The sequence below is a fragment of the Gigantopelta aegis genome, chromosome 10, assembly GCF_016097555.1.
Source record: "Gigantopelta aegis isolate Gae_Host chromosome 10, Gae_host_genome, whole genome shotgun sequence".
NCBI classification, from domain to species: domain Eukaryota; kingdom Metazoa; phylum Mollusca; class Gastropoda; order Neomphalida; family Peltospiridae; genus Gigantopelta; species Gigantopelta aegis.
Genome location: NC_054708.1, coordinates 5036919 through 5054201, shown reverse-complemented (window position 1 = coordinate 5054201; position 17283 = coordinate 5036919). Strand labels below are relative to the sequence as shown.

At 34.4% G+C, this 17283-nt stretch overlaps 1 protein-coding gene across 1 annotated transcript in view; it reads left to right on the top strand.

The window, feature by feature from the left end:
- The window catches only part of LOC121382891 (neurogenic locus notch homolog protein 2-like), a 62535-nt gene that overhangs the window by 2265 nt on the left and 42987 nt on the right, over positions 1–17283 (top strand). The window contains exons 4-14 of the mRNA XM_041512572.1: positions 351–508; positions 3453–3540; positions 3767–3874; positions 5538–5695; positions 8585–8672; positions 9477–9593; positions 10947–11104; positions 13858–13945; positions 14298–14420; positions 14854–15011; positions 15327–15417. Of these exons, the coding sequence (XP_041368506.1) occupies positions 351–508; positions 3453–3540; positions 3767–3874; positions 5538–5695; positions 8585–8672; positions 9477–9593; positions 10947–11104; positions 13858–13945; positions 14298–14420; positions 14854–15011; positions 15327–15417 (1335 nt within the window). The remainder of the gene's footprint in view (positions 1–350; positions 509–3452; positions 3541–3766; positions 3875–5537; positions 5696–8584; positions 8673–9476; positions 9594–10946; positions 11105–13857; positions 13946–14297; positions 14421–14853; positions 15012–15326; positions 15418–17283) is intronic.

Genomic DNA, 17283 nt, shown 5'->3' with positions numbered 1-17283 from the left:
ATTATTATGTATATACAAAAATTATAACATTTATGTGAAATGTTTTCATATGTTAAATTTGATGGATTATTATAATTTTTGTAATATGAATAACAATTTAGCATTATGTTCCTATAATATTTGTGCCGTGGTATGTGCTATCCTGTCTGGGGGATGGTGCATATAACAGATCCCTTGCTACTAATGGAAAAAATGTAGCAGGTTTCATCTCTGTGACTGTCAAAATGACTATATGTTTGACATCCAATAGCCGATGATTAATAAATCAATGTGCTCTAGTGGTGCCGTTAAAGAAAACAAAACTTCTTCTTTTTATCTTCTATATAACACATTTTACTCTTAAATGACAGTGGTCAAGAATGGAACCTGTCCCAACATGCAAGGGATGGTGGGAGACTGTCAACAGAGATGTCAGACTGACAGCAACTGTACTGGCGACATGAAGTGTTGCAGCAATGGCTGTGGCCACGTCTGTATGCATCCAGTAGTCAAACATGATCCCTGCAAGGTATGTTCTTGTGCAGCCATTAGTTAATACAATCCTTGCAAGGTACATGTATGTTCTTATGCAACGACATCTTCATAAATCAAGGCTAATATTCGTTCTTCGTATTCAGCCTTGATACATGTAGTCAAGATTACTGATATCCACTACTAGCGCCCTCTATTGGAAGAAAATTTGTAACACCGATTATGTCCCTTACACGATGACATCGCTGACCAATCACAGCATCGGTAACATGTGACAATCTTGAAAGCAATATGAAAAATTAACCGCCGAAACCTTTTTTTTAACATATCGTGACAAACACGACACGTTTCCACGGACGCTGACGCTGCCATCTTTGTTTACAATAACAAGGGAATCTATAAGGAGCGTTGCGATTCATTGCAATCAGATCTCATCGCATCCAATGAAATTTAAGCATTTTGTGGCACGATTTCTTGACGACATGTATCAAGGCTGAATACAAGGAACGAATATTAGCCTTGATTTATGAAGATGATGCAACGATAGTTAATACTATCCCTGCAAGGTACATGTATGTTCTTGTGCAACTGTTTTACAGGGTATCTTCAAGTAAAGATAGGAAAAAGGTTGGAATAACTTTAATAAAGAAATATAATTTGATAGCCTGTACTCCTCTGACTTTCTGCCACAAACAAATTTGAGGATACATACAAAAAAAAAAACCAAGTGCCCCTACTAGGTGGTTATGGGTTAGAAATGTTCATGATCTTTAACAAAATTTATGTTTATTCCAGTAAAAATAGGAAAAAGGTTGGAAGAAACTAGTAAAGAGATGGAACTTAGTAAATGTATGCCAGCCTCTAAGCACCCCTAATAACATAGTAAAAGTCCCATACATTACTCTAAACATAGTAAAAGTCCCATGCATTCCTCTAAACATACTGAAAGTTGCATGCATTCCTCTAAACTTACTGAAAGTCCCATGCATTGATCTAAACATACTGAAAGTCCCATGCATTCCTCTAAACATACTGAAAGTCCCATGCATTCCTCTAAACATACTGAAAGTCCCATGCATTGCTCTAAACTTACTGAAAGTCCCATGCATTCCTCTAAACATACTGAAAGTCCCAAGCATTGCTCTAAACATACTGAAAGTCCCATGCATTCCTCTAAACATACTGAAAGTCCCATGCATTGATCTAAACATACTGAAAGTCCCATGCATTACTCTAAACATACTAAAAGTCCCATGCATTCCTCTAAACATACTGAAAGTCCCATACATTACTCTAAACATAGTAAAAGTCCCATGCATTCCTCTAAACATACTGAAAGTTGCATGCATTGATCTAAACATACTGAACGTCCCATGCATTGATCTAAACATACTGAAAGTTGCATGCATTTATCTAAACATACTGAAAGTCCCATGCATTGATCTAAACATACTGAGTCCCATGCATTGATCTAAACATACTGAAAGTCCCATGCATTCCTCTAAACATACTGAAAGTCCCATGCATTCCTCTAAACATACTGAAAGTCCCATGCATTGCTCTAAACATACTGAAAGTCCCATGCATTCCTCTAAACATACTGAAAGTCCCATGCATTGCTCTAAACATACTGAAAGTCCCATGCATTCCTCTAAACATACTGAAAGTCCCATGCATTACTCTAAACATACTAAAAGTCCCATGCATTCCTCTAAACATACTGAAAGTCCCATGCATTCCTCTAAACATACTGAAAGTCCCATGCATTCCTCTAAACATACTAAAAGTTCCATGCATTCCTCTAAACATATTAAAAGTCCCATGCATTCATCTAAACATACTGAAAGTCCTATGCATTCCTCTAAACATACTGAAAGTCACATGCATTCCTCTAAACATAGTAAAAGTCGCATGCATTCATCTAAACATACTAAAAGTCCCATGCATTCCTCTAAACATACTGAAAGTCCCATGCATTCATCTAAACATACTAAAAGTCCCATGCATTCCTCTAAACATACTAAAAGTCCCATGCATTCCTCTAAACATAGTAAAAGTCCCATGCATTCCTCTAAACATACTAAAAGTCCCATGCATCCTCTAAACATACTGAAAGTCGCATGCATTCCTCTAAACATAGTAAAAGTCCCATGCATTCATCTAAACATACTAAAAGTCCCATGCATTCCTCTAAACATACTGAAAGTCCCATGCATTCCTCTAAACATACTAAAAGTCCCATGCATTCCTCTAAACATACTGAAAGTCCCATGCATTCCTCTAAACATACTAAAAGTTGCATGCATTCCTCTAAACATACTGAAAGTTCCATGCATTCATCTAAACATACTGAAAGTCCCATGCATTCCTCTAAACATACTGAAAGTCCCATGCATTCCTCTAAACATACTGAAAGTCCCATGCATTCCTCTAAACTTACTAAAAGTCCCATGCATTCCTCTAAACATACTAAAAGTCCCATGCATTCCTCTAAACATACTAAAAGTCCCATGTATTCCTCTAAACATACTAAAAGTCCCATACATTCCTCTAAACATACTAAAAGTCCCATGCATTGCTCTAAACTTACTAAAAGTCCCATACATTCCTCTAAACTTACTAAAAGTCCCATGCATTCCTCTAAACTTACTAAAAGTCCCATGATATGCTCTAAGAGCTTTCACAACACTATACACACACACACATGCGTGCGCATGCACACACACACACATGCACACACATGCACACATGCACACACACACACACACACATAAACACACACACACACATGCACACGCACACGCACACACACACACATAAACACACACACACACATAAACACACAACATCTGTTAACATTATTAAGATACTGAATTATTTTATTTGTGTACTGTATTTCTTAAATAATCGTGTTATAAATCATAACTAATTGTTTGTGTGTTAATGATATTTTGCTATAGTTGGATATATTTGCTTCACAGAATGTCACCTGTCCATCTGGAACATCATGTCAAGACCAGCAAGTACAGTGTGTCGTTCCTCCCTGTCATCCAGTGGCTCTCTGTGTTGGTGAGTTGGTGTTAATTAATTAGTTCTTTAATTATTAATTAATTAAGTATTAATTTTATCTGTTATCTGCATATTTAGTATTACTAATTAATTTATTTATTTATTTTATTTTATTTTTTTATTATGATTTTTTTTTTTTTTATCACACTGACAAAGTCCATAGGTGAAATATAGGTATTACTTTTCTGAATTATTATTTTTTAATAAAAAATATTGTTTATTTCAGCTACGCCATGCACTTCGCACTCTGACTGTCTAAATGGCGGATCGTGCTCTGATGGAAAATGTTTTTGCTTTGGTCCTTATTCTGGATCCAGATGTCAGTATGAGTCAGGTGATATAAGTTATGGACATATTTTTATTAAAGTTGTCCTACTTTGTCTTAAAGTAATCAAAGACTGTTTACTCTTAATCATTTGGATAAGGAAGACAAAACATTTTGACACTTGTTACTAAAATCCATTGGGCTATTTCTTGTTCCAGCCAGTGTACCACGACTGGTATATCAAAGGTTGTGGTATGTGGTTGGATGGTTCATATAAAAGATCCCTTGCTACTAATGGAAAAATGTAGTGGGTTTCTTCTCTAAGACTATATGTCAAAATTAGCAAATGTCTGACATCCAATAGCCGATTATTAATAAATCAATGTGCTCTAGTGGTGTCGTTAAAACAAACATTAACGTTTTGTGACTAAAATGTAATAAAATCCTACCTAAAACTATTATTGAGGATTTAGGACTAAAACTGTTTGCATTATATTACGATAAACTCCATGTTGGAATGTCTACATCGTTCTGCTGTTGAATGTAAGAAATCACAGTGAAAGGAATAATAATGAAGCTGAAGATTCCAATATTTAGAAGCATCTTAGTTTATTTATGACAATTGCATCTTAGTTTATTTATGACAATTGCATCTTAGTTTATTTATGACAATTGCATCTTAGTTTATTTATGACAATTGCATCTTAGTTTATTTATGACAATTGCATCATATCCATCAGTCCAGCACGTTTATAAATTCTTAATTTTTCTACTGATATCTTTAGTTAACTATCCAGATGGAATAAACATATGCATGGATTTTTTAATTAATCTTTTTGCCTTGAAATCATTGTGGCTTTGTACACAATAAATGTCAGATATTACTTCAAATCCATTTTTGGGAAATGGTATAAATTTTAAAATCACAATCATAATATTTGTTTTTTCAAGCAGTTGGGTGCATTCATAATGATGAAACAAAAAGTGTTTCCTAGCAAGTTTTTTAGCACTTTAAAAATCAAATGTCTTGGACAACATTATTATTGTTGTTAAAATGGTGTCGTTTGAATAGTGACATTTGAAATGTAAAGCAGTTGAGAACTATGAGGTGCAATGTTTTACATTACTTTCAACCATATTAAAATAATTATTAGTCCCAACTTGAGAAGATGGCATTTACAACTCAGTACATTTTTAGTTTGCATAAATGTACGTCAGTACATTTTTAGTTTGCATAAATGTACATGTAGAAAAAAATTTAAGTTCAAGTTTAAAAAGACGAATATATTTTAAAAAGTGTTATATTTCTTTCTTTAGTATCACAATCAATTACTAGGTGGACGTCACACTTACAGTACAATATATACTGTACATACATTTCTTTCTATTTATACTATATTACAGACAAATAGAGAAAAATATAAATAGGATCTTCTATATACTTAGTAACTACATACTTCACTTTACATTTGCTTTAAACCATATGTGTATTTAAAACTATTACTTTATAACAAAGAATGCATTCAGAACATTTGGGATTCTTAAAAAATCAATATTTTATCTTTTGTTTCTCCTTTTTCTTTTCTTGTTATTTCTGTTTTTTAATGACACCTTTTTGATGTTAATCGATGAGAAATTATTTACAGTATTTAAGTCAATGTGATTATTGCAACACCATTTACTTTTAATGATCTCAATAAAAACTTTGATTATTTGATTATTTGACTGACAGTGGTAAAGAATGGGAGCTGTCCTAATGTGACGGGAATAGTGGGAACTTGTGTTAGTAGATGTCAAACTGACAACAACTGTACTGGCAACATGAAGTGTTGCAGCAACGGCTGTGGCCACGTCTGTATGCAGCCAGTAGTCAAACATGATCCCTGCAAGGTATGTTCTTATGCCGCCATTAGTTAATATTATCCCTGCATGGTATGTTCTTATGCCACCATTAGTTAATACAATCCTTGCAAGGTATGTTCTTATGCCTCCAATAGTTAATACAGTAATATCCCTAAAAGGTATGTCCTTATGCCGCCAATAGTTAATACTATACCTGCAAGGTATGTTCTTATGTCACCAATAGTTAATACGTTACTATCCCTGGAAGGTATGTTCTTATGCCGCCAATAGTTAATACTATCCCTGCAAGGTATGTTCTTATGCTGCCAATAGTTAATACGTTACTATCCCTGCAAGGTATGTTCTTATGCCACCAATAGTTAATACTATCCCTGGAAGGTATGTTCTTATGCTGCCAATAGTTAATACTATCCTTGCAAGGTATGTTCTTATGCCGCCAATAGTTAATACATTACTATCCCTGGAAGGTATGTTCTTATGCCACCAATAGTTAATACTATCCCTGCAAGGTATGTTCTTATGCTGCCAATAGTTAATACGTTACTATCCCTGGTAGGTATGTTCTTATGCCACCAATAGTTAATACTATCCCTGCAAGGTATGTTCTTATGCCACCATTAATTAATACTATCCCTACAAGGTATGTTCTTATGCCACCATTAATTAATACTATCCCTGCAAGGTATGTTCTTATGCCACCAATAGTTAATACTGTACTATCCCTGGAAGGTATGTTCTTATGTCACTAATAGGTAATACTATCCCTGCAAGGTATGTTCTTATGTCACTAATAGTTAATACAATCTCTGCATTGTATGTTCTTATGTCACTAATAGTTAATACAATCTCTGCATTGTATGTTCTTATGCCACCAATAGTTAATACAATCCCTGCGATGTATGATCTTATGCCACCAATAGTTAATACTATCCCTGCAAGGTGTGTTCTTATGTCACCAATAGTTAATACTATCCTTGCAAGGTATGTTCTTATGCCACCAATAGTTAATACTGTACTATCCCTGGAAGGTATGTTTTTATGTTACCTAATAGGTAATACTATCCCTGCAAGGTATGTTCTTATGTCACTAATAGTTAATACAATCTCTGCATTGTATGTTCTTATGTCACTAATAGTTAATACAATCTCTGCATTGTATGTTCTTATGCCACCAATAGTTAATATTATCCCTGCATGGTATGTTCTTATGCCACCATTAGTTAATACAATCCTTGCAAGGTATGTTCTTATGCCTCCAATAGTTAATACAGTAATATCCCTAAAAGGTATGTCCTTATGCCGCCAATAGTTAATACTATACCTGCAAGGTATATTCTTATGTCACCAATAGTTAATACGTTACTATCCCTGGAAGGTATGTTCTTATGCCGCCAATAGTTAATACTATCCCTGCAAGGTATGTTCTTATGCTGCCAATAGTTAATACGTTACTATCCCTGCAAGGTATGTTCTTATGCCACCAATAGTTAATACTATCCCTGGAAGGTATGTTCTTATGCTGCCAATAGTTAATACTATCCTTGCAAGGTATGTTCTTATGCCGCCAATAGTTAATACGTTACTATCCCTGGAAGGTATGTTCTTATGCCACCAATAGTTAATACTATCCCTGCAAGGTATGTTCTTATGCTGCCAATAGTTAATACGTTACTATCCCTGGTAGGTATGTTCTTATGCCACCAATAGTTAATACTATCCCTGCAAGGTATGTTCTTATGCCACCATTAATTAATACTATCCCTACAAGGTATGTTCTTATGCCACCATTAATTAATACTATCCCTGCAAGGTATGTTCTTATGGCACCAATAGTTAATACTGTACTATCCCTGGAAGGTATGTTCTTATGTCACTAATAGTTAATACAATCTCTGCATTGTATGTTCTTATGTCACTAATAGTTAATACAATCTCTGCATTGTATGTTCTTATGCCACCAATAGTTAATACAATCCCTGCGATGTATGATCTTATGCCACCAATAGTTAATACTATCCCTGCAAGGTATGTTCTTATGTCACCAATAGTTAATACTATCCTTGCAAGGTATGTTCTTATGCCACCAATAGTTAATACTGTACTATCCCTGGAAGGTATGTTTTTATGTTACCTAATAGGTAATACTATCCGTGCAAGGTATGTTCTTATGTCACTAATAGTTAATACAATCTCTGCATTGTATGTTCTTATGTCACTAATAGTTAATACAATCTCTGCATTGTATGTTCTTATGCCACCAATAGTTAATACAATCCCTGCGATGTATGATCTTATGCCACCAATAGTTAAGACAATCTCTGCAAGGTATGTTCTTATGCAGCAGTAGTTAATACAATCCCTGCAAGGTATGTTTGTATGCAGCAATAGTTAATACAATCCCTGCAAGGTATGTTTGTATGCAGCAATAGTTAATACAATCCCTGCAAGGTATGTTTGTATGCAGCAGTAGTTAATACAATCCCTGCAAGGTATGTTTGTATGCAGCAATAGTTAATACAATCCCTGCAAGGTATGTTTGTATGCAGCAGTAGTTAATACAATCCCTGCAAGGTATGTTTGTATGCAGCAATAGTTAATACAATCCCTGCAAGGTATGTTTGTATGCAGCCAATAGACTGGATGTTAGAAGCCAAACTGGCTCAGGTTAAAGGTCTGGGTATATAACTCAAATTTAACATTGCCATTTTAGTAAAGCTGTCCCTTGATTTTCTTTGTCAGCTACCTAATTTGTAATTAATTTAACAGAACAATTTCATTTTGTGGTCAAAATTTAAGTTTTCTGTTCAGCACTACATGTCAACTGTTAATTACAAAATGCTTTGGGATGTGTATATTTATAAAATAACATGTTATGAATTACTTTTTGTTATTAGTGATAGTATATTTGTTTTCCAGAATGTCACGTGTCCTTCTGGAAAAACATGTCGACCACAGCAAGTACAGTGTTTCAGGGCTCCCTGTTATCCAGTAGCTCAGTGTGTTGGTGAGTTGGTTCAAGATCATGGCCTTAAAGTGGTCAGTATACTGCTTGTGGATATAATGCTAAGAAAATGATCCATCCATCCATCAATCCATCCCCCCATCCCATCCCATCCCTCCCATCCATCCACCCATCCATCCATCCATCCATCCATCCATCCATCCATCCATCCATCCATCCATCCATCCATCCATCCATCCATCCATCCATCCATCCATCCATCCATCCACCCCACCCACCCACCCACCCACCCACCCATCCATCCATCCATCCATCCATCCATCCATCCATCCATCCATCCACCCACCCATCCATCCATTCATCCATCCATCCATCCACATCCATCCGTCCGTCCGTCCATCCGTCCATCCATCCATCCATCCATCCATCCATCCATCCAGATGAGTGAAACTTGGTTTATGGTTACATCACTGAATGTCCATCTAGATGTATATTAAAAAATTATATTATATTATTAAACTGAGCATACCGTATTTGAATTTGTAAAAGTTAAAAAACATTTAAGAACTACATTATATAGTTTACATCACAAATTATATTTTGTATTAAACTAATTTTTTTTTTAATTAATTAATTTTTCACATGCATTAATACGGATGAAACTATGAGTGACAGAGAATCAGTTTATACATGTGGTAGAAAACAGTTAATTCCATACAATTCTTAATTGTCTGTCTGTCTGTATCTTTATCTATTTTGCTGTCTACTACCTGTCAGTCTGTCAGTCTGTCAGTCTGCCTGTCTGCCTGTCTGTCTGTCTATTTGTTTGTATTTAATTTATTTTAGGTACACCATGCACTACATTTCCATACGAACCCTACACGGACTGTCAAAATGGTGGTTCCTGCGCTAATGGAAAATGTTTTTGTTTCGGTCCTTATTATGGAGACAGATGTCAGTTAGGTAACATGTGGACCTTTATTCCATTGTTTCTCTCTTTAACTAATCAGTGACTATTCACATATTACTGTTCAGACTCTGATTAGAAAAAGTACTCTGACACGTTACTAAAATGTCAAATAAGCTGCTTCTTTGAATCGTCATTACAGTCTAGTAGAATCATATAAAGGAATTCTCAAATAAAATTTATACTGGAATGTCTGCATCATTCTCACTTAAGTAAGAGGTCAGAGTAGAAATAGAGGATTCATCACGAGTGTTTTTTAATCTGGAAAATATCAACCAAGTCTATGTTAATTGGTATTTGTCAAATACTGATTAATTAGACGAGGTTGATATTTTCCATATTAAAAAACACGAGTAGCAAATTCTATTTATCCTATAGCACTTCTAAAATAACATTTTAATTAAATTTTTAGTAAATCACAGTACTAAAGTCGCTGCCATCGGTAATATGCTGTCATCACGATTAACACATTTTAACTAAATCTTTGCTCAAGTATACAGGTCATGTTGGCTTGTAAGCAAATGACCCATCCACAGCATACATTACCTAGAGACCTTGAAAATTTAAATACCAGTATTAACTGGGTTAATACACTAAATTATCACATGGGTTTATGACATGGATATCATGGGTAAGTTATAGGATAAATAAAGATATTACAAATTGAAGGTTCCATGACTTATAATATTTATGAGCATCTTAGTGTATGGCAGATACATCATGACGCATCAAATTCCAACAAAATGGGCTGGCCAGAACACGTTTTACCATGTATTTCCATCATTCTACTTAAAATATTAGTTGTAATCCATGTAAAAATGTGTGACAATTCATTTGTAACACTGTAAAGCTGTTTGGCATTAATTAATGCTAATATTAATAAATGCTGTAATCCAGATTTGTACACTTTTGTTTAATTCGAGAAAAACTCAGCCTCCCCCCTTACAAAATTGGGAGCCCATACACCTATGCAGACCAGCATGTTAACAAAGTACTAATTTTTTAAAGTATTCTTTGTGTTTTAGTAAATCATCCATAAGATTATTTTTACAGAAGAAAACAACATTGTTTTAAATTAGTACTATTATAGAATACTGATTTACAAAAAAACGAAACAACACCAAACAAATAACTAACATAAACAAAAATCTAATTGTATCAGAGACAAAGAAAAAATAAACAATGAGCTTGAGTATAAAAACATACACATAGTAAGGTGCATGTACATGTGTGCTTTCAGTAAGGCACACTTGAAATCTAATGTTATACAACCACAAAAATGTATGCTGAATATTTTAGATATTTCATAAACTACTATAAGATTTATATACTTTATCTTTGACTGACAGTGGTCAAGAATGGAACCTGTCCCAACATGCAAGGGATGGTGGGAGACTGTCAACAGAGATGTCAAACTGACAGCAACTGTACTGGCGACATGAAGTGTTGCAGCAATGGCTGTGGCCACGTCTGTATGCATCCAGTAGTCAAACATGATCCCTGCAAGGTATGTTCTTATGCAGACAATAGTTAATACAATCCCTCCAAGGTATGTTCTTATGCAGCAGTAGTTAATACAATCCCTCCAAGATATGTTCTTATGCAGCAATTGTTAATACAATCCCTGCAAGGTATGTTCTTATGCAGACAATAGTTAATACAATCCCTGCAAGGTATGTTCTTATGCAGACAATAGTTAATACAATCCCTCCAAGATATGTTCTTATGCAGCAGTAGTTAATACAATCCCTGCAAGGTATGTTTTTATGCAGCAATAGTTAATACAGTCCCTGCAAGGTATGTTCTTATGCAGCAATAGTTAATACAGTCCCTGCAAGGTATGTTCTTATGCAGCAATAGTTAATACAGTCCCTTCAAGGTATGTTTGTATGCAGCAATAGTTAATACAGTCCCTGCAAGGTATGTTCTTATGCAGCAATAGTTAATACAGTCCCTTCAAGGTATGTTCTTATACAGCAATAGTTAATACAGTCCCTTCAAGGTATGTTCTTATGCAACAATAGTTAATACAGTCCCTGCAAGGTATGTTCTTATGCAGCAATAGTTAATACAGTCCCTGCAATGTATGTTCTTATGCAGCAATAATTAATACAGTCCCTTCAAGGTATGTTCTTATGCAGCAATAGTTAATACAGTCCCTGCAAGGTATGTTCTTATGCAGCAATAGTTAATACAGTCCCTGCAAGGTATGTTCTTATGCAGCAATAGTTAATACAGTCCCTTCAAGGTATGTTCTTATGCAGCAATAGTTAATACAGTCCCTTCAAGGTATGTTCTTATGCAGCAATAGTTAATACAGTCCCTGCAAGGTATGTTCTTATGCAGCAATAGTTAATACAGTCCCTGCAAGGTATGTTCTTATGCAGCAATAGTTAATACAGTCCCTTCAAGGTATGTTCTTATGCAGCAATAGTTAATACAGTCCCTTCAAGGTATGTTCTTATGCAGCAATAGTTAATACAGTCCCTGCAAGGTATGTTCTTATGCAGCAATAGTTAATACAGTCCCTGCAAGGTATGTTCTTATGCAGCAATAGTTAATACAGTCCCTTCAAGGTATGTTCTTATGCAGCAATAGTTAATACATTCCCTGCAAGGTATGTTCTTATGCAGCAATAGTTAATACAGTCCCTTCAAGGTATGTTTGTATGCAGCAATAGTTAATACAGTCCCTGCAAGGTATGTTCTTATGCAGCAATAGTTAATACAGTCCCTTCAAGGTATGTTCTTATGCAGCAATAGTTAATACAGTCCCTTCAAGGTATGTTTTTATGCAGCAATAGTTAATACAGTCCCTGCAAGGTATGTTCTTATGCAGCAATAGTTAATACAGTCCCTGCAATGTATGTTCTTATGCAGCAATAGTTAATACAGTCCCTTCAAGGTATGTTCTTATGCAGCAATAGTTAATACAGTCCCTGCAAGGTATGTTCTTATGCAGCAATAGTTAATACAGTCCCTGCAAGGTATGTTCTTATGCAGCAATAGTTAATACAGTCCCTTCAAGGTATGTTCTTATGCAGCAATAGTTAATACAGTCCCTTCAAGGTATGTTCTTATGCAGCAATAGTTAATACAGTCCCTGCAAGGTATGTTCTTATGCAGCAATAGTTAATACAGTCCCTGCAATGTATGTTCTTATGCAGCAATAGTTAATACAGTCCCTTCAAGGTATGTTCTTATGCAGCAATAGTTAATACAGTCCCTGCAAGGTATGTTCTTATGCAGCAATAGTTAATACAGTCCCTGCAAGGTATGTTCTTATGCAGCAATAGTTAATACTATGTTCTTATGCAGCAATAGTTAATACAGTCCCTTCAAGGTATGTTCTTATGCAGCAATAGTTAATACAGTCCCTGCAAGGTATGTTCTTATGCAGCAATAATTAATACAGTCCCTGCAAGGTATGTTCTTATGCAGCAATAGTTAATACAGTCCCTTCAAGGTATGTTCTTATGCAGCAATAGTTAATACAGTCCCTTCAAGGTATGTTCTTATGCAGCAATAGTTAATACAGTCCCTGCAAGGTATGTTCTTATGCAGCAATAGTTAATACAGTCCCTGCAAGGTATGTTCTTATGCAGCAATAGTTAATACAGTCCCTGCAAGGTATGTTCTTATGCAGCAATAGTTAATACAGTCCCTGCAAGGTATGTTCTTATGCAGCCAGTATTCAAGCGTGATCCCTGCAAGATAATGTTCATATGGAACCAATAGTTAACACAAATTAGTAAAAAGAAAAAACCCAACCAATTAACATATTTTCCACATTATGAATGTCTGGTTGCCAGTTATTGTGACTTGTTAGCAGTCTAGATATAACTTGGTGGAAGTCTAACCATAGCTTGAGTTCATAGCTAAATGTGATGTGCGATGTCTGCACAGAAGTCAAGTTAAAAGACTGGATATTAAAAACATAATTTAAGTTTTAGAATCATTGATATAAGTCGGGTTAGAAGATTCCCTCGTAGTTTGACAAGATTGCCATTTTAGGAGGGCAAACTGGCCATATTTACATTACTATGATATAGTAAATTGTCCTATGACTTATTTTGTCAGCTACATAATTTGTAATTATTTTAAAAGAACAATTTAATTTTGTAGATTTCATATTCCGATAATTTTTCTACAGTAATTATACATAATGTGTATATTTACAGAAGAATTATGCTATGGATTGTAATTCCTAGTATTTGTTAAGTTTATGATGTTTTACTGAGTAGTTACATTTGATTTCCAGAATGTCACGTGTCCTTCTGGAAAAACATGTCGACCACAGCAAGTACAGTGTTTCAGGGCTCCCTGTTATCCAGTAGCTCAGTGTGTTGGTGAGTTGGTTCATATCATCGTCTTAAAGTGGTGGATATACTGAAATAAAAATATTAATCAACCATTTTAAGTTGATATTTTAGCTGTATCTTTATTATTATATATTAATTAATTTGTTACTTTATTTATCACCATATTATTTTTTTCTTCTTTTTAAATTATTATTATTATTTTTTTTTTCACATATTTATTTATTTATTTGTTTGTTTGTTTATTTGTTTATATTTAATTTATTTTAGCTACCCCATTCACTGTATTTTCATGTGAACCCTATTCAGACGGTAAAAATGGTGGTTTATTAATTAATTTGTTTATTTGTTTGTTTATTTATTTTTACTTAATTTATTTTAGCTACCCCATGCACTGTGTTTCCATATGAACCCTATTCAGACTGTCAAAATGGTGGTTCATGCTTTAGTGGAAAATGTGAATGTTTCGGCCTGTATTATGGAGACAGATGTCAGTATGAAGCAGGTAATGTGGACCTTTACTCATTCTCTCTCTCTGTCTCTCTCTGTCTGTCTCTCTCTGTCTCTCTCTCTGTCTGTCTCTGTCTGTTTGTCTCTCTTTCTGTCTCTCTCTGTCTCTGTCTCTCTCTCTGTCTCTCTGTCTCTCTCCATGACTTATAATATTTATGAGTATTTTGGTGTATAATAGACACATCATGGTTCATCAGACCAGCATGTTTATAAATTACTGATTGTTATATTCTTTACAATTTATATTTACACAAAAATTAATAGTTCAGAGTTATAATATGTTGTCTAGTGTCTCAATAGAATACGGGTACCAAAAAAACCAACAACAATAACTTCAGTATAAATACATAAAATAAATGCATATTCTGAATGTTGTGGAATTGGTCATAAATGAAATTAATTTTAAACATTTTACTCTTAAATGACAGTGGTCAAGAATGGAACCTGTCCCAACATGCAAGGGATGGTGGGAGACTGTCAACAGAGATGTCAGACTGACAGCAACTGTACTGGCGACATGAAGTGTTGCAGCAACGGCTGTGGCCACGTCTGTATGCATCCAGTAGTCAAACGTGATCCCTGCAAGGTATGTTCTTATGCAGACAATACCTAATCCTTTTAAGGCACATTCTTATGCAGCCAATAGTTAACACAACTTTGTAAGATATGTTCTTTGCAGCAAATAATGCATCAAATATTTAACATGTGATGGAGACTTATATTTTGTTTGTTTGTGTGTATGTCTGTCTCTATATGTGTATGGGTAGTCACGGTTAATCTGTGTGTAACTTTAAAATATTGCAAGTCTTTGTGGATATTTGTTAGCAATACTTTCTGTTTCAAATTAACAGCTGTTTGTTTTGTATTTTTCCTTCTCTCTAATAATTATTTGTTTTTCCAGAATGTCAGCTGTCCTTTTGGAACAGTATGTCGACCCCAGCAAGTAGAGTGCTTCACAACACCTTGTTATCCCATAGCCCAGTGTGTTAGTGGTGAGTTTGAATCTAAACACATTTACAACAACAACACCACCTTGTTATCCCATAGCCCAGTGTGTTAGTAGTGAGTTTGCATCTAAACACATTTACAACAACAACACCTTGTTATCCCATAGCCCAGTGTGTTAGTGGTGAGTTTGCATCTAAACACATTTACAACAACAACAAATTATAATCAGTTTACTTCAGGATTGTCTGTTATATCATTTACATGTGCGTTCATCGGGCTATGAACCAAAAAAATCAAACCTGTTCTCATATAAGGTTGGGGGGTTTTCATACCCAGATGAATGTAAAAGAAATAACATCCAATACTTATAATTAAATTTGAATCATACTTGCTAATAATAACTCTAAAACTTCATACTTTATTTTAAATTATTTTTGGTCCACAAACATTAACGCTCAGTAAGACAACTTGCCCATATAAAATGACATCATCAGATATAATGTTCCCTGAGGACATAATTTTTTAATTATTTATTCATTTTTTAGTACATGATATCCACATTTGGAATAACAGAAAATTTGATAAGACAGCAGTGTTAAAGATACATATTCTAAATATATGCATACATATAATTATCACAAATATTAACCTTAGTAACAACTGTAACAGTGTACTACTATTCTTGTCAGTTCTGTATAAATATAACTCACATAGGCACATACAAGTAAGTAGGTCTCAAACATTTTTATATTGATAAAATAATTTTCTGATTTTTCTTTACAAGACATTAAGGTGTGCAGGAATGGAGGTAGCTCTGGGCAAGCAAATCAGATCTCCAAATTATCTGTAAAACCAGTGATTTTCCCACCAAAAATCAGTTACTGGTATATCATGAAATTATTTTGCCAATTGAAAATAATATTTGCAAGGTTCGCACATGCTTGAAAAGGCCCTAAATTTGAAGGGTTGCCCTAAAAAGGCTCCATTTTGATGATCTACATGTAGCCCTAAAAAGCCCTATATTTGACGGGCAAGTTCACAAAAGACCCTAAATTGGGCCATATAAGCCCTGAAATTGATAAACATTTTTCTTCTTCCGGAAACATTAAATAAATTGTCAAAAATACATCGATATCTACATTCATTTGTTGATCTCTGTGCTCGCTCAAACATTTATGTGTAAACAATGCCAAAATGATACCAACGATTCATTCGTAAAAAATCATCAATGTTCGGCATTGTTCGTAGAAGGATTCATTCGTAACTTTTGGGGAGCGCATGATTGGTCATTCTAAAACGAAACATGTTTCATTGGTCATTGCAAATGGTAAATTGTAAAAGCTACAAAGAGGAGAAGCAATATACCCTATCTTGTGTACAATGTAGGTACATGTAGGTATTAACAGAAAGTATACAGTGAAAATTTTTGTACTGAAACCACCTTAGTTCAGTGCTTTCTGTACAATAAAAAGACATTATATTAATGGCTTTCCAATCAGCATCAAGATAGTTACAATTTTATAATTCTTCTCATTTTAGCTTATAGTTTGATTTACAAAAGAAAGAATTTACTAAAATATTATAAAAATACTTACCGTACTTCCCTTAACATTTATCTCAAGATTTCTAACATTGTATGGTAAAAAGGGGGATTGTAACTTTTTTTTTATTTGTTTAATATTACATCTATTAAATTACTGCTTTATAGCATTGATTATACCCTGATAAATTAAAAAATTTGTATTCAAATTATTTTTCATTATAAAATGGTCATAGTTAATAAATCTACCATCTTGTACCATCTTGTACTTGACCAAAAGTTGGATACTTATAATTATAAACACAGAAATAACCCTCAGGCCCGTAATGAGATACTAAAAATTATGAATAAATTTAATTTATGTGATCCA